Source organism: Carcharodon carcharias, chromosome 10, assembly GCF_017639515.1.
Source record: "Carcharodon carcharias isolate sCarCar2 chromosome 10, sCarCar2.pri, whole genome shotgun sequence".
Classification (NCBI taxonomy): Eukaryota; Metazoa; Chordata; class Chondrichthyes; order Lamniformes; family Lamnidae; genus Carcharodon; species Carcharodon carcharias.
Window position 1 is genome coordinate 116,245,742 of NC_054476.1, and position 18,483 is coordinate 116,264,224.

The 18,483-nt window shown below is 44.3% G+C and overlaps 1 protein-coding gene across 2 annotated transcripts in view; it reads right to left on the reverse strand.

The window, feature by feature from the left end:
* Positions 1-4,519: 4,519 nt before the first annotated feature.
* Positions 4,520-18,483, reverse strand: part of LOC121283502 (14-3-3 protein gamma-B) — a 70,124-nt gene continuing 56,160 nt past the window's right edge. For both annotated transcript variants that reach the window (XM_041198157.1, XM_041198158.1), the window contains one exon: positions 4,520-6,608. In XM_041198157.1, the coding sequence (XP_041054091.1) occupies positions 5,952-6,608 (657 nt within the window). In that variant the 3' untranslated portion in view covers positions 4,520-5,951. The remainder of the gene's footprint in view (positions 6,609-18,483) is intronic.

Sequence of the window (18,483 nt, forward strand, 5' to 3'; positions counted from 1 at the left end):
ACATTACTGTTCCTTCACTGTTGCTGGATCAAAATCCTGGAAATCCCTTTCTAACAGCACTTTGGGTGTACCTACACCACATGGGCTGCAGTGGTTCAAGGCAGCAGTTCACCACCACCTTCTCAAGGGCATTTAGGATAGGCAATAAATGCTGGGGTAGCTAGTGACACACACATCCCAATCAAAATAAAAAAGTTAACTCACTGCAGACCCAACACAAATCTCTCTCATTACTCTGTGGCACAAACTGAAGTGTCTTTCCAGGTCACTGGGTACTGTGTATCAGCATCTCTCTGGTGTGCACAGGTTGCCCACTCACCATCAGCATCCTGGCACCTCTCCACTTCTTTGAGATAGAAAGCAGAATGCTGGGTAAGCCTCCAACTTTCACTGATCTGTTATATGAAAATGCATGTGCGCAATACGAGAAAAATGAGCAGAATCCCTCTGGCTGAGCAGCAATGTACACAATACAATCATCACAGCTAGGGGTCAGAACCTGACAATAGAACTGGACTCACATTGAAAACTACAGTCTGAAACTTGACCAAGATTGGCGAATTTGCCTCTCTGCTTGTAACTCTCTCCCTGCGGACGAGGGCTGGCTGGAAGCACCTCTAGTAACAGGGAGCAGACCTTTCCTTCTATTAAAAGAATGGAAGCCACGTATCAGACAGGAAGTTGCTTTGCTTAAATGTTAAAGCTGGAGTGACTGAATGACCCAGAAGATGTCTTCCCATTACGGTCAGGGATCTTCAGCTACTGCAAGCAGCCACTCTGGGATTATGGGGGGTGGGCGGGTAAGGATATGGGCCTTCAGTGACAGTGATCTATAACTATCTTGATACTACTGTTGGGAATGGGGAATAGTTTATGGTTCTTTGTGCAGGGTGTTCAAACTCTGTTCCAAGGCATATCTAAATAAAGAGGTGAGATCAGCATTACAGGAATAAGCAGGAACATGAAATCACTATCATTACTTGAAGAGGAAGTTGGAGGAAATTGGAGGAAGGGGAAGTTATAAATTTCATGTTCCATGTTATAGTTCTGTCCAGTTTGGTCATACATCCTCATCCTCCCATGAGTCAACAATAACTATTCATTTGCCAAACCAAGCTCTTTGCAACATTGAGCAGTTTCTGAATCACTGACATGGAATGATTGGAATACTATTACAGGTACATACTAAGGCAACAATTTCCAGGGATATACTCCACATCAATGGAGTGAGGGGGAGCCTTAGGGGCCAAGGATCCCCCACCTAGCAAGGTAAGTGAAGCTAAACCTGTAATACAGTGAAATTTACAATATCTTAACTACAGGAGCTATAAAGAACTACACCTGGGAGGTGGGATCAGATATTGAAATGCTAGAACTATGTTAGAGCAGAAATTATTGTTGTTGGGATTCTACTTCTCGGTGGCTCACCAGTGAAAGAAATACATTTATAAAGCATCTTTCCTATCCTGAATATTAGTGTTGTTTTGCAGGTATATGTGGCAGTCAATTTTCCCCACAGTAAGTTCCCACAAACAGGAATAAAAAGATCAGATAAATCTGTTATGGTGATGTCAGTTGAGAGATAAACATTGGCCAGGGCATTAGCAAAGATCATCTGTGATAGAATCTTCCATGTCCATGTTAAAATTTCATCCAAAAGATGGCACGTCTGACAATGCAGCACCCCTTCAGTAGTACAGAAATCGCAATTCAGTTAATCTGCCCAGGTCCTGGAGTGGGCTTGACCCCCGACCATTTAAGAGTTAGAACTTCTAAGAAGCACTTTATCTACCCGTGAACCCTCTATCAAGATCACTTTTGGGGGCATGTCCAGTGGGATCTTGGATTCCCTCAGGCACCCACTGATCACACCCAAAACTTACAGGGAGCAGATATACATGTTGCACTGGGCACTCTGCAAGTCCCATATTACAAGTTCAAACTGCAATCCCTCTCCAAGGAATTGTTAGCAAAGCATTGCTGAGTGGCTGTAATCTCTGACCATACAGAATTGTGGACACTACAGACAAGCACCACCCAACCATCATGCCAGATTGGGAAGGCAGACACCATTTATTTTATTCATTGATGGGATGTGGGTGTCACTGGCTAGGCCAGCATTTATTGCCCATCCCTAGTTGCCCTTGAGAAGGTGGTAGTGAGCTGCCTTCTTGAACCTCTACAGTCCATGCAGCGTAGGTGCACCAACAGTGCTGTTACGAAGGGATATCCAGGTTTTTGACCCAACGACAGTGAAGGAACTGCGATACATTTCCTGAGTGTTTTGGAGGGGAACTTGCAGGTTGTGGTGTTCCCAACTATCTGCTGCCTTTGTCCTTCTAGATGGTAGTGGTCATGGGTTTGGAAAGTGCTATCTAAGAAGCCTTCGTGAATTCCTAGAGTGCATTGATAGGTGATACACACTGCTGCTACTGTGTGTCGGCGGTGAAGGGAGTGAAAGTTTGTGGACATGGTGCCAATCAAGCAGACTGTTTTGTCCTGGACGGTGTTGAGCTTCAAGTGTTGTGGGAGATGCACTCACCCAGGCAAGTGAAGAGTATTCTATCACATTCCTGACTTGTGCTTTGCAGATGGTAGATTGGGTCTGAGGAGATATTCGTCACAGGATTCCTAGCCTTTGACATGCTCTTGTAGCCAAAGTATTTATTTAGCTAGTCCAATTCAGTTTCTGGTCAATGGTAACTCCCAGGATATTGATAGTGGGGGATTCAGTAATGGTAATACCACTGAATGTCAAGGGGCGATGGTTAGATTCTCTCTTGTTGGAGATGGTCATTGCCTAGTACTTGTGTGGCATGAATGTTACTTGCCACTTGTCAGCCCAAGCCTGGATATTGTCCAGGTCTTGCTGCATTTGTACATAGACTACCTCAGTATCAGAGGAGTATTGAATTGGGCTGAACATTGTGTAATCAGCAGTGAACCTCCCCCCTCTGACCCTTATGACAGAAGGAAGGTCATTGATGAAGCAGCTGAAGATGGTTGGTCCAAAGACGCTACCCTGAGGAGCTCCTGCAGTGATATCCTAGAGCTAATGACTGATCTCCAACAACCACAATCATCTTCCTTTGTGCTAGGTATGACTCCAACCAGTGGAGTGTTTTCCCCCAGATTCCCATTGACTCCAGTTTTTGCTAGGGCTCCTTGATACCACATGGCCAAATGCCACCTTGATGTCAAAGGCAATGAAACTCACCTCAGGAGTTCAGCTCTGTTGTCTATGTTTGAATCAAGGCTGTAATGAGTTCAGGAGCTGAGTGACCCTGCCAGAACCTAAACTGGGCATCAGTGAGCAGGTTATTGCTAAGCTAGTGCCATTGATGGCACTTTTGATGATTCCTTCCATTAACTTTACTGATGATCGAGAGTAGACTGATGGGACAGTAATTGGCTGGGTTGGATTGTCCTTCGTTTTGGTACAGAAAATACCTGGGGAGTTTTCCACATAGCCAGGTAGATGCCAGTGTTGTAGCTGTACTGGAACAGATTGGCTAGGGGTGCAGAAAGCTCTGGAGCACAGGTCTTCAGTACTATTGCTGGAATGTTGTCAGGGCCCATAACCTTTGCAATACCCAGTGCCTTCAGCCATATCTTGGTGTCACATGGAGTGAACTGATTTGGCTGAAGACTGGCACTCGTGATGCTGGTAACCTCCGGAGGAGGCTGAGATGAAGCTTCCACTCAGCCCTTCTGGCTAAAGAGTGTGGCAAATGTTTCAGCCTCATCTTTTGCACTGATGTGCTGGCCTCCCCTGTCATTGAGGATGGGGATATTTGTGGAGGAGTAGGCTGCAGTGAGTTGTTTAATTGTCCACCACCATTCATGACTGGATGTGGCAGGACTACAAAGCTTAGATCTTATCCATTGGTTGTGGGATCACTGAGCTCTGTCTATCGCTTGTTGCTTATGCTGTTTGGAATGTAAGTAGTTCCATGTTGTATCTTCACCAGGTTGACACCACATTTTTAGGTATGCCTGGTGCTGCTCCTGGCATGCCTTCCAGCACTCTTCATTGAACCAGGGTTGATCCCCTGGCTTGATGGGGATGGTAGAGTGGGGAATATGTTGGGCCATGAGGTTACAGATTTTGGTTGAGTCCAATTCTGCTGCTGCTGACAGCCTACGACACCTCACAGATCTGTTCGAAATCTATCCCATTTAGCATGGTGGTAGTGTCGCACAACACGATTGGGGGGGCGGGTAGAGTATCCTCAACGTGAATTCAGGACTTCATCTCCACAATGACTGTATGGTGGTCACTCCTACCCACATGCCCCAATATAGCAAATGGCCCTTAAAAACTTGGCATGGGGTCATGGCCAGTTCCATTGGTTGGTGAAATTATGGCACAGTATTCCTGACCACTGCGGAACACTTTCTATCCACTCCCTCCCCAGATTCACCCCAGGACTCTCCATTCCAAAGCTGCCCAATACTTAGATTTCTAGTACACTTCGACACAAAGAATGAAAGGGACTGAAGAGGCACACTCTGCATAAGCAGTAGAACTGATTTGCGATTTTATTAGCCTGTGTGCGACTACATAATGACTCACATTCAAGATATTCCATTACCAATAAAACTGTTAAGGAATGCTCCATTGTGTGAAAGAGTTTCCCCACAGATACACTGACCAGAGTTAAAATAATCAAGTCACTTGCTCAAACTGAGAGAGTTCACTGCATAACATGACAAAAAGCACAAACAGAAGCCTCATACTAACAAGTTCTGGTAAAAGCTCCTACACTGTAATAATTTCACTATAACAAAACACCAGACATTAAGATTAAGCTAGAACATTGGTGCTTTCAACAGATCAATTACATAATCGCATGTCACTATAGTAACGTCCATAACAGACCAATTAACTGTTACGATCATTTGGGTAGAGCGTACTCCAGCAAATCAGTTACATTTGAAGACTAGTATTTTTGCCATAAGAATACATCACACCTATAAGTTAATAAATCTGAGCTACTGTTTAAATACGTCACCAGCATGCACAATATTGGAGCATAATAATCATATTACACTTGATTAGACAGCATAATAGGCAAGTGCGTTTCTTTTTTTTTAAAAAAAACACAAATAAGCTGCTTGAAGATCAATTCCCATTGTTTGTCTTTTTATGAAATCTGCCTTTGATTCAGCCTGACCTAAAAAAAAATTATCCCGTATTTCCAGTAACATATGGAGGGGGCTAAATGGTAGTACAACTAGTCACTGGTGTGGTCTAAAATGGCTCCGGTTAAAAATGGCAGGTCCTTAATTTCCAATTATCTAGATTTTCTACTGGTGATGAAAAGTGCTTCAAATAATACATTTGCCAGCGGGTTTAAACTAGACTTTGACACTGGTAGGTTTGTTAATTTCTTTAAGATCCTGTTTTTTTTAATATATAGAAACATCTAATTATGAGTTTTATGAACTTATTTCAAAACCTGAACCACAATCAGATTCTAATTTGGGGTATGGGAGTCCGGGGACACCATTTAGATTTATAAATTAGTTTTTGTTTTATTTTAAATAGGCAAACTGAAATAAAAAATATTTAATACTGTATTTTATTAATACTTTCGATTTCTTCCTTTAAAACAATGGAGGTTACTGAAACCACAAGAGCATTTTTTTTTAAATGTGCAGACCTCATCATTCAAGTTTTGCTTCAGTCTAGCTTTACGTTAAATGAAACAACTCCACTTATTTAACTACAGGACAGTCCAAATGCCAGTGTGTGGCTCCCATTCCGTACCAGCACAGCCAAGTCTGACTTTCCGCTAGTGGTGTTTTGGCAAATGTCGAAGAGGCGTCAACAGGGCGGAGAGTGAGGGGAGGGGGTGTAACCGGAAGCTCTCCCCCCCCCACCCCAAGTGGAAAAAAAAAGACTGCGATCGCAGCTGCAGCAGCCAGTTTCCCCCTCCCCCTAGGGCTTAATTGTTCCCTTCCCCGCCATCGTCGTCCTGCTGGTCGCTTGTCCAGAGCGTCAGGTTGTCGCGAAGGAGCTGCATGATGAGGGTCGAGTCCTTGTAGGAGTCCTCGTTGAGGGTGTCGAGTTCAGCGATGGCATCGTCAAAGGCGGTCTTGGCCAGATGGCAGGCCTGCTCGGGGGCATTCTGGATCTCGTAGTAGAAGACCGAGTAGTTGAGGGCCAGGCCCAGCCGGATGGGGTGCGTTGGCTGCATGTGCTCCTTGCTGATCTCGTGGGCCTCGCCGTATGCTTTCTCTGATGACTCCACCACTGTGGCACGCTTCTCACCAGATGCCACCTCGGCGAGGTAGCGGTAATAGTCCCCCTTCATCTTCAGGTAGAAGACCTTGCTCTCGTACTGTGTGTCACTGCAGTTTTTGATCAGGTAATTGTCTAAGAGGTTGAGCACGTCTTGGCACACAGACTCCAGCTCCTTCTCAATCTTCTCTCTGTAAGCTCGCACCATCTCAATCTTCTTCTCATTGCCATCTGCGGAGGTCTTCTGCTCAATACTGCTAATCACTCTCCAAGATGACCGCCTTGCCCCCACCACGTTTTTGTAAGCGACAGAGAGAAGATTCCTTTCTTCATTGGAAAGGGCTTCATTCAGTTCCGTCACCTGTCGAAAAGAGGCAACAAAAAATAACATTAGCAGGAAAAAAAACAAGCAAAATACATAATACCAGCATTACTGTAACCAGAACAAGAGGAGACAGATTTAAGATCATTGGAAAAAGAAACAAAGGGTGAATTAGAGGACAACTTTACCCAGCGAGTTATGATCTGGAGCGCATTGACTGAAAGATTAAAGGAAGCAGATACAATTATAACTTCAGAAAGGTAATTGCAGAAATAATTGCATACCTATACAGAAAGAGCAGAGCAGTGGGGCTAAACGGATAACTCTTTCAAAAGAGCTGACACAGGCACAATGGGCCTACTTCTGTACCATTTGTGTTTCTAACAATCAAGTCCTCCAGCCCACTGAGCTGCTCACATGCATACCAGCAGAATATACAACTGAAGAGGATGGCGAGGAAGTGCCCGTCACTACTCCTGTTAAATTACATTACTATTGTATCAGGCTGGGAATAAAAGTTTGACTGTGTTTCACAGAAAAATAAATGATCAGGGATTAGAGCAAAACGCTAATTAAACTCATGCTCAGATGTTCATAGAAACCACAAATAGAAACAAGCCATCCAGTGAATGTTGGTATTTTTCCTCCACATGTGGCCCTAACCCAGTGTCCCCATCATCCTTCCGATCTAACCTGTTCTCCTTTTCATTTCATCAACTCTCAGTACATTCCATAGTCTCTCACACCTCTAAAAACATTTCTTCTGTTCCCCGTCCAAAATCTCGGTTTAATCTTAGACTGATGTCCCTTGTAAGAGTGCAGTTCATTGGCAAATTTTTGAAATGAGTCTCAAAAAGCTACAGGATCCTCAGCCACCACTTCCTCCCAAAACTTAAATTTTTTAAACCCAATCTTGCTTTAAAGAACAGAATGGGCTTTGGATGATAGATTGGATTTCTCATTTAAAATGGAGGTACCTGTATGCTAAATGGTTCCTCCAAGATCCCAGTTACTCTGTTTCAATTGGTGCGGCTATTGACATTTGATGCAAGGAATCCCCTTCAGCATAGAGAGTGGAATCTTCTAGACTAAGTCTGGTGGCTGGAGTGGAAGTCGGAGTGACTTCAGCTGAAGAGCAGGGTGGCTGAACAAGTGAGGTCTTGTGCTGTTCAGCTCATTAATTATACATCTGCGAAGAGAATGTCATATCTCCTGACACAGTAAGTGGTCCACCCGCCGTCACCTCAGGCTCCAATGCCCGGGCACCACATTTAAATGGTACCCAGACAGCCGTTACCTCTTCCACTCTGATCCTTGGCTCCCCCTACCAGTCCTACCTCAGTCTCACACCAACTCCCACCCCACCCCTATGCCCAGCCTGTACGCTATAGGCAGCTAATGCCTTCGAGTGACAGTGTAAAAGGAAGGTGTAACTAGCATCTATTGACCTCAAAGTCCAGGAAGAAATCAATCTTGCCAGGTGCATGCCACTCATGCGCTGTCTAAATTCCCACTGGCAAGGCACTTAATTTGGAGGAGTGCCATGATTTCAATGTGTTGCATTCATAAGGCTCAAATGGGGTTCCTGACATAGCACCATAGGACGCTTGACCCACCTTTAAGCCACCATGGAAGTCAGGAGGGACAAGATTCCAAACTAATTTCCCGTCAGGAAACTGATTTTTGGCCTCCCACCAAAGCTTACTCCCCCACCTGCCACGATTCCCACTGTTGGATTCCACCCAGAGAGTCTTACAGTACAGAAAAGAGGCTATTTGGCCCATTATCTGTAAGTTTTTTGAAAGGCCCTTTTCTATGATTCTATTCAATTAGCCCCACTTCCCTGCTCTTTCCAAATATCCCTCAACGTCTCGCCTTCACAAATATTTTTCCAAGTCCCTTTAGGAATTTATCATTGAAGCTACTTCCATTTTTTCAGATAGGGTATTCCAGATCACATCTCACTGCATAGGAATATTTATCCTCAGCTTATTTGGTCCTTTTGACAATCTTAAAACTGTGTCCTTTGGTTACCAACCCTCATGCCAATGGAAAGTTTTTCCTCATTTTCTCTGCCAAAATCCATTACAAAGCTGAACATCTCTAATAAACCTCTATGTAACCTTCCCTGCTCTAAGGAGATAAATCCCAACACAAGGAGAGGAAATTCTGAGCCATTAACTCATCCAAAACTCAACCATCCATGGTATCCTGTCCTATTCACACCAGAACCTTCTGGGCACAAATCAGCTGTAGCAGTCACCCACCAAAACCGTATCAAATACCCTAGGTGATAAACATGGTTATCTTCACCTCGAATGAAGAACAAGAACATTTCACTTCCAAAGACAAGACAGGAAAGGGCCAGCTAGAGAGAACAAGAGCACTTTCCTACGTTAGAACAGTGACCCCACTTCAGCAATGCACATTGGCTGTAAGCACTTTTAGACGTCCTGATGTCATGAAATATGCTGTATAAATGTAAGTTCTTTCTTTTCACCCAATTTGTTACAATCTCAAGCTACAATTACTTTCTGCGCTCTGTAGATGGTGAACTTTGACAGCCAAATGGCTGTCCATCTATGTCCACGTCAGCTGATGCTGGGAACAAGCTCTAAAGTGGACTGGACTCTAAAGTGGCTGCTAATTTGCTTGCTGGAGCCAACCCTGCAATAAAATGTTGCCAGAAATTAGGGAACACCTTTACTTCAGTTAGAAGAGAATATTGATTGAATAACAGCGCACATTGTAACAATGCTCAAAGATCAGCTATAATCTATTGAACAGCATGCTGGAGGGGCTGAATGGTCTAACCCTGCCTCTTTCTTATATTCTTCATTGTGGGTTGATTCAAGTGTTACCTGATACATCAATTGCTAACTACCTGTGGCTAACAGCATTTCTGATTAATAAAAAGAAAGAATTATAAATACTTGATGGGCACAGATCTTTGAAAGTGGCAGGACAGAGAAATCAGTTAGCAAATTATATGGGATCTTGGGCTTCAGAGATACAGGTATGAACATAAAAGCAAAGGAAGTTATGCTGAAGTCTTGTAAAGCTCTGGTTAAGCCACAACTAGAGTATTGCAACCAGTTCCAGTCACCACACTTCAGGGTGGGTAGGAGGACCCTCGAGAGGGTGCAGAGGGAGATTTACCAGAATGGTTCCAGGGATGAGGGATTTTAGTTACAATGTTAGATGGGAGAAGCTGGGGTTCTGATCCTTGGAGCAAAAGGAGATTGAGGGGAGGTTTGATGGAGGTGTACAAGATTGAGCGGTTTAGACAAGGTAGAAAAGGTAAAGCTGTTCCCATTTGCTGATAGTACAATGGCTAAAAGGATACACAATTAAGGTTTTGGGGCAGGGGGATGTGAGAAATTAAGACTTTTTAAAAAATGCAGTGAAACTTGTTACCTATGAGGGCTGTGAAAGAGAAAATGATAAATAGGGGTTGGGGCCCGATGGCCAAGGCGTAAAATGATGCAGGGAGAGGTCAGGCATGCATCCCGACATCACCGCGCATCATTTAGATTTTCAGTTCAGTCTGTCAAAGGCCCGTTAAGGCCATTAATTAACTAATTAAGGCTATTGAGAAAGGTTGGTGGGCAGGCGAAGAGCCCAGGCGGCCTTCGCATTTTTGATGGAACCTCATCCATGGGTGGGATGAGGTTTCATGAACAGTTTATAAATTAAATAAATTTTTTCATTGAAGTTCATTAACATGTCCCAACTCATGTGACGCTGTCACATGAGGGTCATGTCTTAAATTTTTTTCTTTATTAAAATTTTTAAAACTTATCTCCCGTGGCACCTCTGCCTCAGAGATTTGTTTGCTCTTTCATGTGAATGTGCAAAATAGCACACTCTCGACTCAGGGAACGCCCACCTGCACAGGTAGCACACAGCACTTCCAGACGCATGCCATGCTGGGCGGGCCTCAACTGGCCTGCCCACGTAAAATGGCAGCGCAGACCCGGTCAGGGGGCGCCAAACAGGTCCGCACCCGCCCCCGTCCCACAACCGTCCCACCCCTGACAGGGGGAAAATTCTCTCCTACATCACTGGGTTTGTGATCGCAATACTCATTTGTGCATTCAGTGCAAATGGCTAATAGTGTTGGCATAGCAACACCTACATCTAGTCAGCAGTGGACACTGTGCTAATAAGTGCTGATCACTTACTTGTGACAAGGATTTGCATTTATCTGTCTCTTTAGCATAGTAAAATTTCCCAAGGCACTTCATAGGAGCAATATCAAACAAACTCCAATACCGAGCCACACAGCAAAATATTAGGTCAGGCAGTCAAGGAAGTAGGTTTTAAGGGGCACCTTCAAAAGATGAGAGGTAGAGTGCTGGAGAGAGTTAGGGAGGAGATTCCAGAGCTTACAGCCTTGGCAGCTGAAGGCATGACCGCCGAAGGCATGGCCTGCAGTTGACTCCTGGTCCAACACTGGCCCCATTTTAAACCTCATCCTTGTTTTCAAACCCCTCCATGGCCCATCCCCCCCTGCAAAGCCCGAGATAGCTGCGCACCTCCAATTTTGACATCTTGTGCATCCTTGATTTTAACTGCTCCACTCTCAGCAGTCAAGCCTTCAGCAGTCAAGGCTCTAAACTTTGGAATTTCCTTGCTAAATCTCTCCAGCACTCTACATCTCATCTTTTGAAGGTGCCCTCTTAAAACCCACTTCCTTGACTACCTGACCTAATATTTTGCCATGTGGCTCGATCTTGCTAGGGGGTGATAGGGGAACCGGGAACCTGGTGCAAGATACGACACAAGCACTAAGAGTTTTGGGTGACTTCATTACAGTAGCCTAGTTGGTCTTGTGGTAGAGCTCAACCAAACCCAGCAAGTGCGTCTTCATACAGGGGTACTCCCAGAAAATTGACACCTTTTCCTCCTGCAATGACCAAAGAATTTTTTAAAAACTAATTTACATAAATAATCATCATAACTAGGGGTCCAGCAGTTAGGAAGCTGGTAGGTGTGGGGTATGAATACTGTGGCTTCGAGACAGGGAGGGCACAAGAGATATTTTAAACACTCACTGTATATTAGCTGCACTGCTCTGGTTTGCTTCAAACCACATTGAAGCTTCAACAGGAACAGTGACCGTTATTTTTGTTTTTACTTCTTGCTATGTAGCAGTTTTCTTTTGGTTCACAACTGCAGTGGAAGGGCTCGAAAATCAGACCAAGTCCTTTAGAAAGACAAAAGCAAAATACTGCGGATGCTGGAAATCTGAAGTAAAGAACAGAAAATGCTGGAAGCAGGTCTGGCAGCACCTGATGAGCGAAACAGAGTTCACGTTTCGAGTCTATGTGACTTGGAAGAAGCTCTGAAGAAACGTCACACGGACTCAAAACATTAACTCTGTTTCATTCTTCACAGATGTTGCCAGACCTGTTGAGTTTTTCCAGCATTTTCTGTTTTTAATCCTTTAGAAAGGCTTTTCATACAGCACATTTTACAACCTCTCAGCATCACAAAATTCTTTACAGCCTATGAAGCTCAAGTGTAGTCACTGCTGTACTGTAGGAAACAGCAGCCAATTTGCACACAGAAAGCTCCCAAACAGCAATACAATAATAACCAGTTAATCTGATTTTTTAAAGAAATGTTGGTTAAGAATAAATACTGGCCAAAGCAGCAGGGATGACTCTTGTTGCCCTTTGAGAAGCATCATGGTATCTTTTACATCCACACAGAAGGTCAAGACAAAGCCCCTAATGCTTCAGCTGACAGCAGGCAATACCTCCAATTGTGCAGCACTCCCACAGTACTGCAATGGAGGGGCAGACTATATTTTGTGCTCAGAGCCTGAGTGGGGCTTGAAACCCACAACCTTCCATCTCGAGAGGCGGGAGTGCTGCCACCCGAGATATAGCCGACAATGACTGCATTCAGTGAATTAGTGATAAATGGGCGACTGTGCCAAAGAACAAGCCAGCAACTCAAATGTTCTAAGAGAACGGGCAGATAAGCTGAAGTCTCAGCCAAACCCCCTTCTGACCTCACTACAAAAACATTGCAATATCCTGGTCAATCCCCTGTCACTTTGTACATAGGGAGGTAACAACAAATGTAGCCTTCAGGTGCTGCAATGTTAGAGGAAGAGGGATAATTGAAACTGGCATAATTCAGTCCCATTTTAAACATGCTAATTCTGTTCTTATTCGTTTCTTAGGAAAGTCAGATTCAAAATGGCACAGGAGGCCATTCAGCCCATTGAGTCCTTGCCTGCCTTCTATGGAGCAATCCAGTCAGTTCCATTCCTTCATTCCATCCCTGTAGTCCTGCAAGTTTATTTCCCTCAGGAACCCAACCAATTTCCTTTCAAAATCATTTATCAGCTCTGCTTTCATCACTCTTATGGGCAGCAAGCCCCAGGTCATTACCACTCACTGCGTAAAAAAGTTCTTCCCCACATTCCCCCTGCATTACCTGCCCAAAACTTTAAATATGTCTCCTCATCCTTGCATCAGCCGCCAATGGGACAGCTTTTCTTCCTCTGCCTTATCTAAGCCAGTCATAATCTTGTACACCTCTCTCAAATCTCCCCTCAATCTCCTTCGTTCCAAGGAGAACAACCAACCCTTGTAACCAAAATCCCCCATCCCAGGAACCATTCTGGTAAGTCTCCCTTTGCGCCCTCTCAAGGACCCTCACATCCTCCCTCAAACATGGTGACCAGAACTGGGTGTAATACTGAAGTCATGGCCTCAGCAGAACTTCATAAAGGTTCAGCATAACTTCACTGCTTTTGTACTCTCAATACCTCTATTTAATGAAGTTCAAGATCTCATGTTCTCCAGTGGAGCTTGCACTCTAGAAGATAGAAGATGGCTGCTCACCACCACCTTCACAAAGGCAATTGGGGATGGACACCAAATCCCAGCCTAGCCAGCTACACAAATCCCATGAAATAATAAAAATTATTTGGAGTGCAGAATGGAAATGGGGACAATAATCTCTATTCCATTTTGAATCTCAGTAGGATTATTAAACAAAGCCAAGGAATATACCACATTCTCGGGGTCAGCTCAATGCTGCTCATTAAATATAAGGTCAAATTTCAGGCTCTATTTTTTTTCAAAAAATTCGTCATTAAGGGGCCCAATTAATTACCATTAAGACATTCTCTCAAAAACACAGAATTGCTGAGGGTCACCCTGAATTTCAAAATCATAAGTATTACCCTGGCAAAGAGTCAGAGTTGCTTTGCCCAAGTTGGGCATTGTGGAAAGTAACGGAGTTGGACCCGGGGTCCACATTAAATTGCTGCAATACATATTGTTGACAGTAGAAGGAACCCCATCTACACAGTTTACTACAATGGATACAAACTTGATTTAAAGAGGATTTCCCTAATAACAACTGGCAACTGCACTGCTTGGTGTGGAATTGAGTCAAAAAAAACACCCAAGGTGGTCCCAATTCTATCTCCATCAGTGCAGGATTAGCTGAGGACGATGGTACAAATGCTACCATTAGTCTCAGTAGCTTACGGAAATCAAGTAATGACGGCTGTGGAAAGAAATTGCATCAAGATTCCCATTCCTGACTGTTATCCTGGAAAGCGAAGGTCCAGCATGGACAGGTTTGGACTTGACTGAAGCTCCTACAGTGGAATAGCCTGTCAACACCATTTTCTGTCACAAAAGTAGGCAAGGTCCAGAAGGGTGCAAGATCCTGAGGTACAATACCAGCATGGCTTGGCACATTCAGGAGAGGGTGGGAAGATATTTCAGTGCTTAAAAAACTGATTACTTTGTTATCAACAACCCTGGACCAGATGATGTTCGACTTCAGTGCTCCCAATATTATGAGAGATGAAAGGCGCTAACAAACCCTCCAGAATTCCTGTGCAGTGAGTATATTTGGCCTAGAAAGCAGTCTAGCTGCTAATCATTAAGTATAGTATTCAAATATTTACATCATACAGTGTGTACAGCTTCTACTCTCTCTCCAACTGCTTGACCTTTCACAGTTAGGGTTGAACACTCAGCCTCACCTCTTCACCACTCTAGCTCGCTGCTGCACGCAGCCTGTTTATTACATGCACGGGACATTCCAAATAACTGCACATGCACACACCTCGCAGGATACATTGGGTGGGACCCTCAAGTCCAGATCACCCATCCCACGACTGAGTGTCAAAGAACGCACAGGTTAGGATAAGACAAAGGCAGCAAGATACAGGGAGCTCAATACTGAAGACTAGGGGAGGTTAGACAGTGCAGAGGTGAAATTAGCAAGGAAATTAGAAAAGCAGAGGGCAAAAAATAGATTTGCAACTAAAATAAAAGTATAACCCAAAGATATTTATAAACAAAGTTTCTTCACTGTCACTGGGTCAAACTCCTGGAACTCCCTCCCTAACAGGTGGTGCTGCGGTTAGTGCTGTTGCCTCACAGCTCCAGGGACCCGGGTTAAATCCTGACCTTGGGTGTGTCTGTATGAAGTTTGCACATTCTCCCCGTGTCTGCGAGGGTTTCTACTGGGTGCACTGGTTTCCTTCCACCGACAAAGGCATGCTGGTTAGGTGGATTGGCTACGGTAAATTGTGCGTCTGTGTGTGTGTGCCCTGTGACGGACTGGCGTCCTGCCCTGCCTAGTGCCCATTGCCTGTCGGAATAGGCTTCGACTCCCTGTGACCCTGAATTGGATGAAGCAGTCCTGGAAAAGTGAGAGCGTGATTTATAAATAAAGAGCAAGAGGACATCAAATGAAACAATAGGTTCTAGAGACCAAGGAACCAGTGTGTGCAGGGAGAATACATGGGTAAAAACAAAAAAAAAAACAAAAAACTGCGGATGCTGGAAATCCAAAACAAAAACATAAATACCTGGAAAAACTCAGCAGGTCTGGCAGCATCGGTGGAGAAGAAAAGAGTTGATGTTTTGAGTCCTCATGACCCTTCAACAGAACTGAGTGAATATTAGGAGAGGGGTGAAATATAAGCTAGTTTAAGGTGTGTGTGGTGGGGGGGGGGGTGGGTGGGGGGGAGAGAAGTTGGGGGGGTGGTGTGGTTGTAGGGATAAGCAAGCAGTGATAGGAGCAGATAATCAAAAGATGTCACAGACAGAAGAACAGAGGTGTTGAAGGTGGTGATATTATCTAAACAAATGTGCTAATTAAGAATGGTTGGCAGAACACTCAAGTTACAGCTCTAGTGGGGGTGGGGTGGAAAGGCCAACAGGGCATAAAAGATATAGATTTAAAAATAATGGAAATAGGTGGGAAAAGAAAGATATATATAAATTATTGGAAAAAACAAAAGGAAGGGGGAAGAAATGGAAAGGGGGTGGGGATGGAGGAGGGAGTTCAAGATCTAAAGTTGTTGAATTCAATATTTAGTCTGGAAGGCTGTAAAGTGCCTAGTTGGAAGATGAGATGCTGCTCCTCCAGTTTGCGTTGGGCTTCACTGGAACAAAGCAGCAAGCCAAGGACAGATATGTGGGCAAGAGAGCAGGGTGGAGTGTTACAATGGCAAGCGACAGGGAGGTCTGGGTTATTCTTGCGGACAGAACGAAGGTGTTCTGCAAAGCGGTCACCCAGTTTAAGTTTGGTCTCTCCAATGTAGAGGAGACCGCACTGGGAGCAACGAATGCAGTAGACTCAGTTAGGGGAAATGCAAGTGAAATTCTGCTTCACTTGAAAGGAGTGTTTGGGCCCTTGGACGGTGAAGAGAGAGGAAGTGAAGGAGCATGGTGTTGCATCTTTTGCATGGACATGGGGTGGTGCCATAGGTGGGGGTTGAGGAGTAGGGGGTGATGGAGGAGTGGACCAGGGTGTCCCGGAGGGAATGATCGCTATGGAATGCCGCAAGGGGGGTGAAGGGAAGATGTGTTTGGTAGTGGCATCATGCTGGAGTTGGCAGAAATGGCAGAGGATGATACTTTGAATGCGGAGGCTGGTGGAGTGATAAGTGAGGACAAGGGGGACTCTAACATGTTTCTGAGAAGGAGGAGAAGGAGTGAAGGCGGATGCGGGGGAGATGGGCTGGACACGGTCAAGGGCCCTGTCAACCTGGGGTGGAAAACCTCGCTTAAGGAAGAAGGAGGACATGTCAGAGGAACTGTTTTTGAAGGTAGCATCATCAGAACAGATGCGACGGAGGCGAAGGAACTGAGAGAATGGGATGGAGTCCTTACAGGAAGCAGTATGTGAGGAGCTGTGGGAGTCGGTAGGCTTGTAATGGATATTGGTGGACAGTCTATCACCAGAAATTGAGACAGAGAGGTCAAGGAAGGGAAGGGAAGTGTCAGAGATGAACCATGTGAAAATGATGGAGGGGTGAAAATTTTGCTTCCAGTCTTTAGATCTTGAACTCCCTCCTCACCCCCTTTGTGTTTCTTCCCCCTTCCTTTTGTTTTTTCCAATAATTTATATAGATTTTTCTTTTCCCACCTATTTCCATTATTTTTAAATCTATATCTTTTATGCCCTGTTAGCCTTTCCACCCGAGCCCTACAAGAGCTGTACCTTGAGTGTTTTGCCAACCATTCTTAATTAGCACAGAGATAAAAACAAAAAAACTGCGGATGCTGGAAATCCAAAACAAAAACAGAATTACCTGGAAAAACTCAGCAGGTCTGGCAGCATCGGCGGAGAAGAAAAGAGTTGACGTTGTCGAAGGGTCATGAGGACTCGAAACGTCAACTCTTTTCTTCTCCGCCGATGCTGCCAGACCTGCTGAGTTTTTCCAGGTAATTCTGTTTTTATTCTTAATTAGCACATTCGTTTAGATAATATCACCACTTTCAACACCTCTTTGTTCTTCTGTCTGTGACATCTTTTGATTATCTGTTCCTATCACTGCTTGCTTGTCCCTACAACCACACCACCCCCCCTTCTCTCCCCCCACACCCCCTCCCCCCCCTTAAACCAGGTTATATTTCACCCCTCTCCTAATATTCACTCAGTTTTGTTGAAGGGTCATGAGGATTCGGAACCTCAACTCTTTTCTTCTCTGCCAATGCTGCCAGACCTGCTGAGTTTTTCCAGGTAATTCTGTTTTTGCTTTTTATTACTTAAAAGATGCCCTTTTAAGTAATACTTTGCATCTGTCTTCACCAAAGAATAACAGGATCAGGACCCCCTCCAACTGGGAAATTTATGGGGTATAAAACCCAAACCTAAGGACATGTTTTGACCTCATGTTTATTTTAACTACAATACTGAAACCAAGCTGCAGCTTACAGTACATGACTGGGCAGCAAGTGGTTAATTTAGAAAATTAGTAAAAGACAGCTGATCATCAAAAGGGTTTGGACATTGTTATCGTGGAACAATCAGTTAACGGTACCAGGGAAACGCTATTACCTGCTATTGACTAACACAATTAAGAGACTGATTACCCAATACAATGGCATAAGGAACAAATGCCATTAATATTCAAACCTTCATCGACCTTGGAGCCAGATGCTGTATTGCCTCAAAGAAAAAGCAGGAGAATTGTTTGAACAATGTGAGAGCTGATCATATTCGTCTGGGATATATTTTCCATGGAAAGACTATAGTTTCAACCAGCATGAGCTGATCATATTTGTCTGGACTGTGTGTAGAATAAACTAAGAGTGCTAACTACTGGACATTGAAATGAGATGGTCAGATATAATTGGGGACAGAATTGTAGGATGCAGCTGTTTTCTGCAGGCAGGAAGGTTGAGTCTGGTTAACTCGACCGATGGACCTACACCAACATTGGAAGACCTACTGAGGGGTGGTTGTTAACACTTAAATCTTTATATCCTAACTTAAGACCATAAGACAGAGGAGCAAAAATTAGGCCATTCGGCCCATCAAGTCTGCTCCGCCATCCAATCATGGCTGATAAGTTTCTCAACCCCACTCTCCCACCTTCTCCCTGTAACCTTTGATCCCCTTACCAATCAAGAAC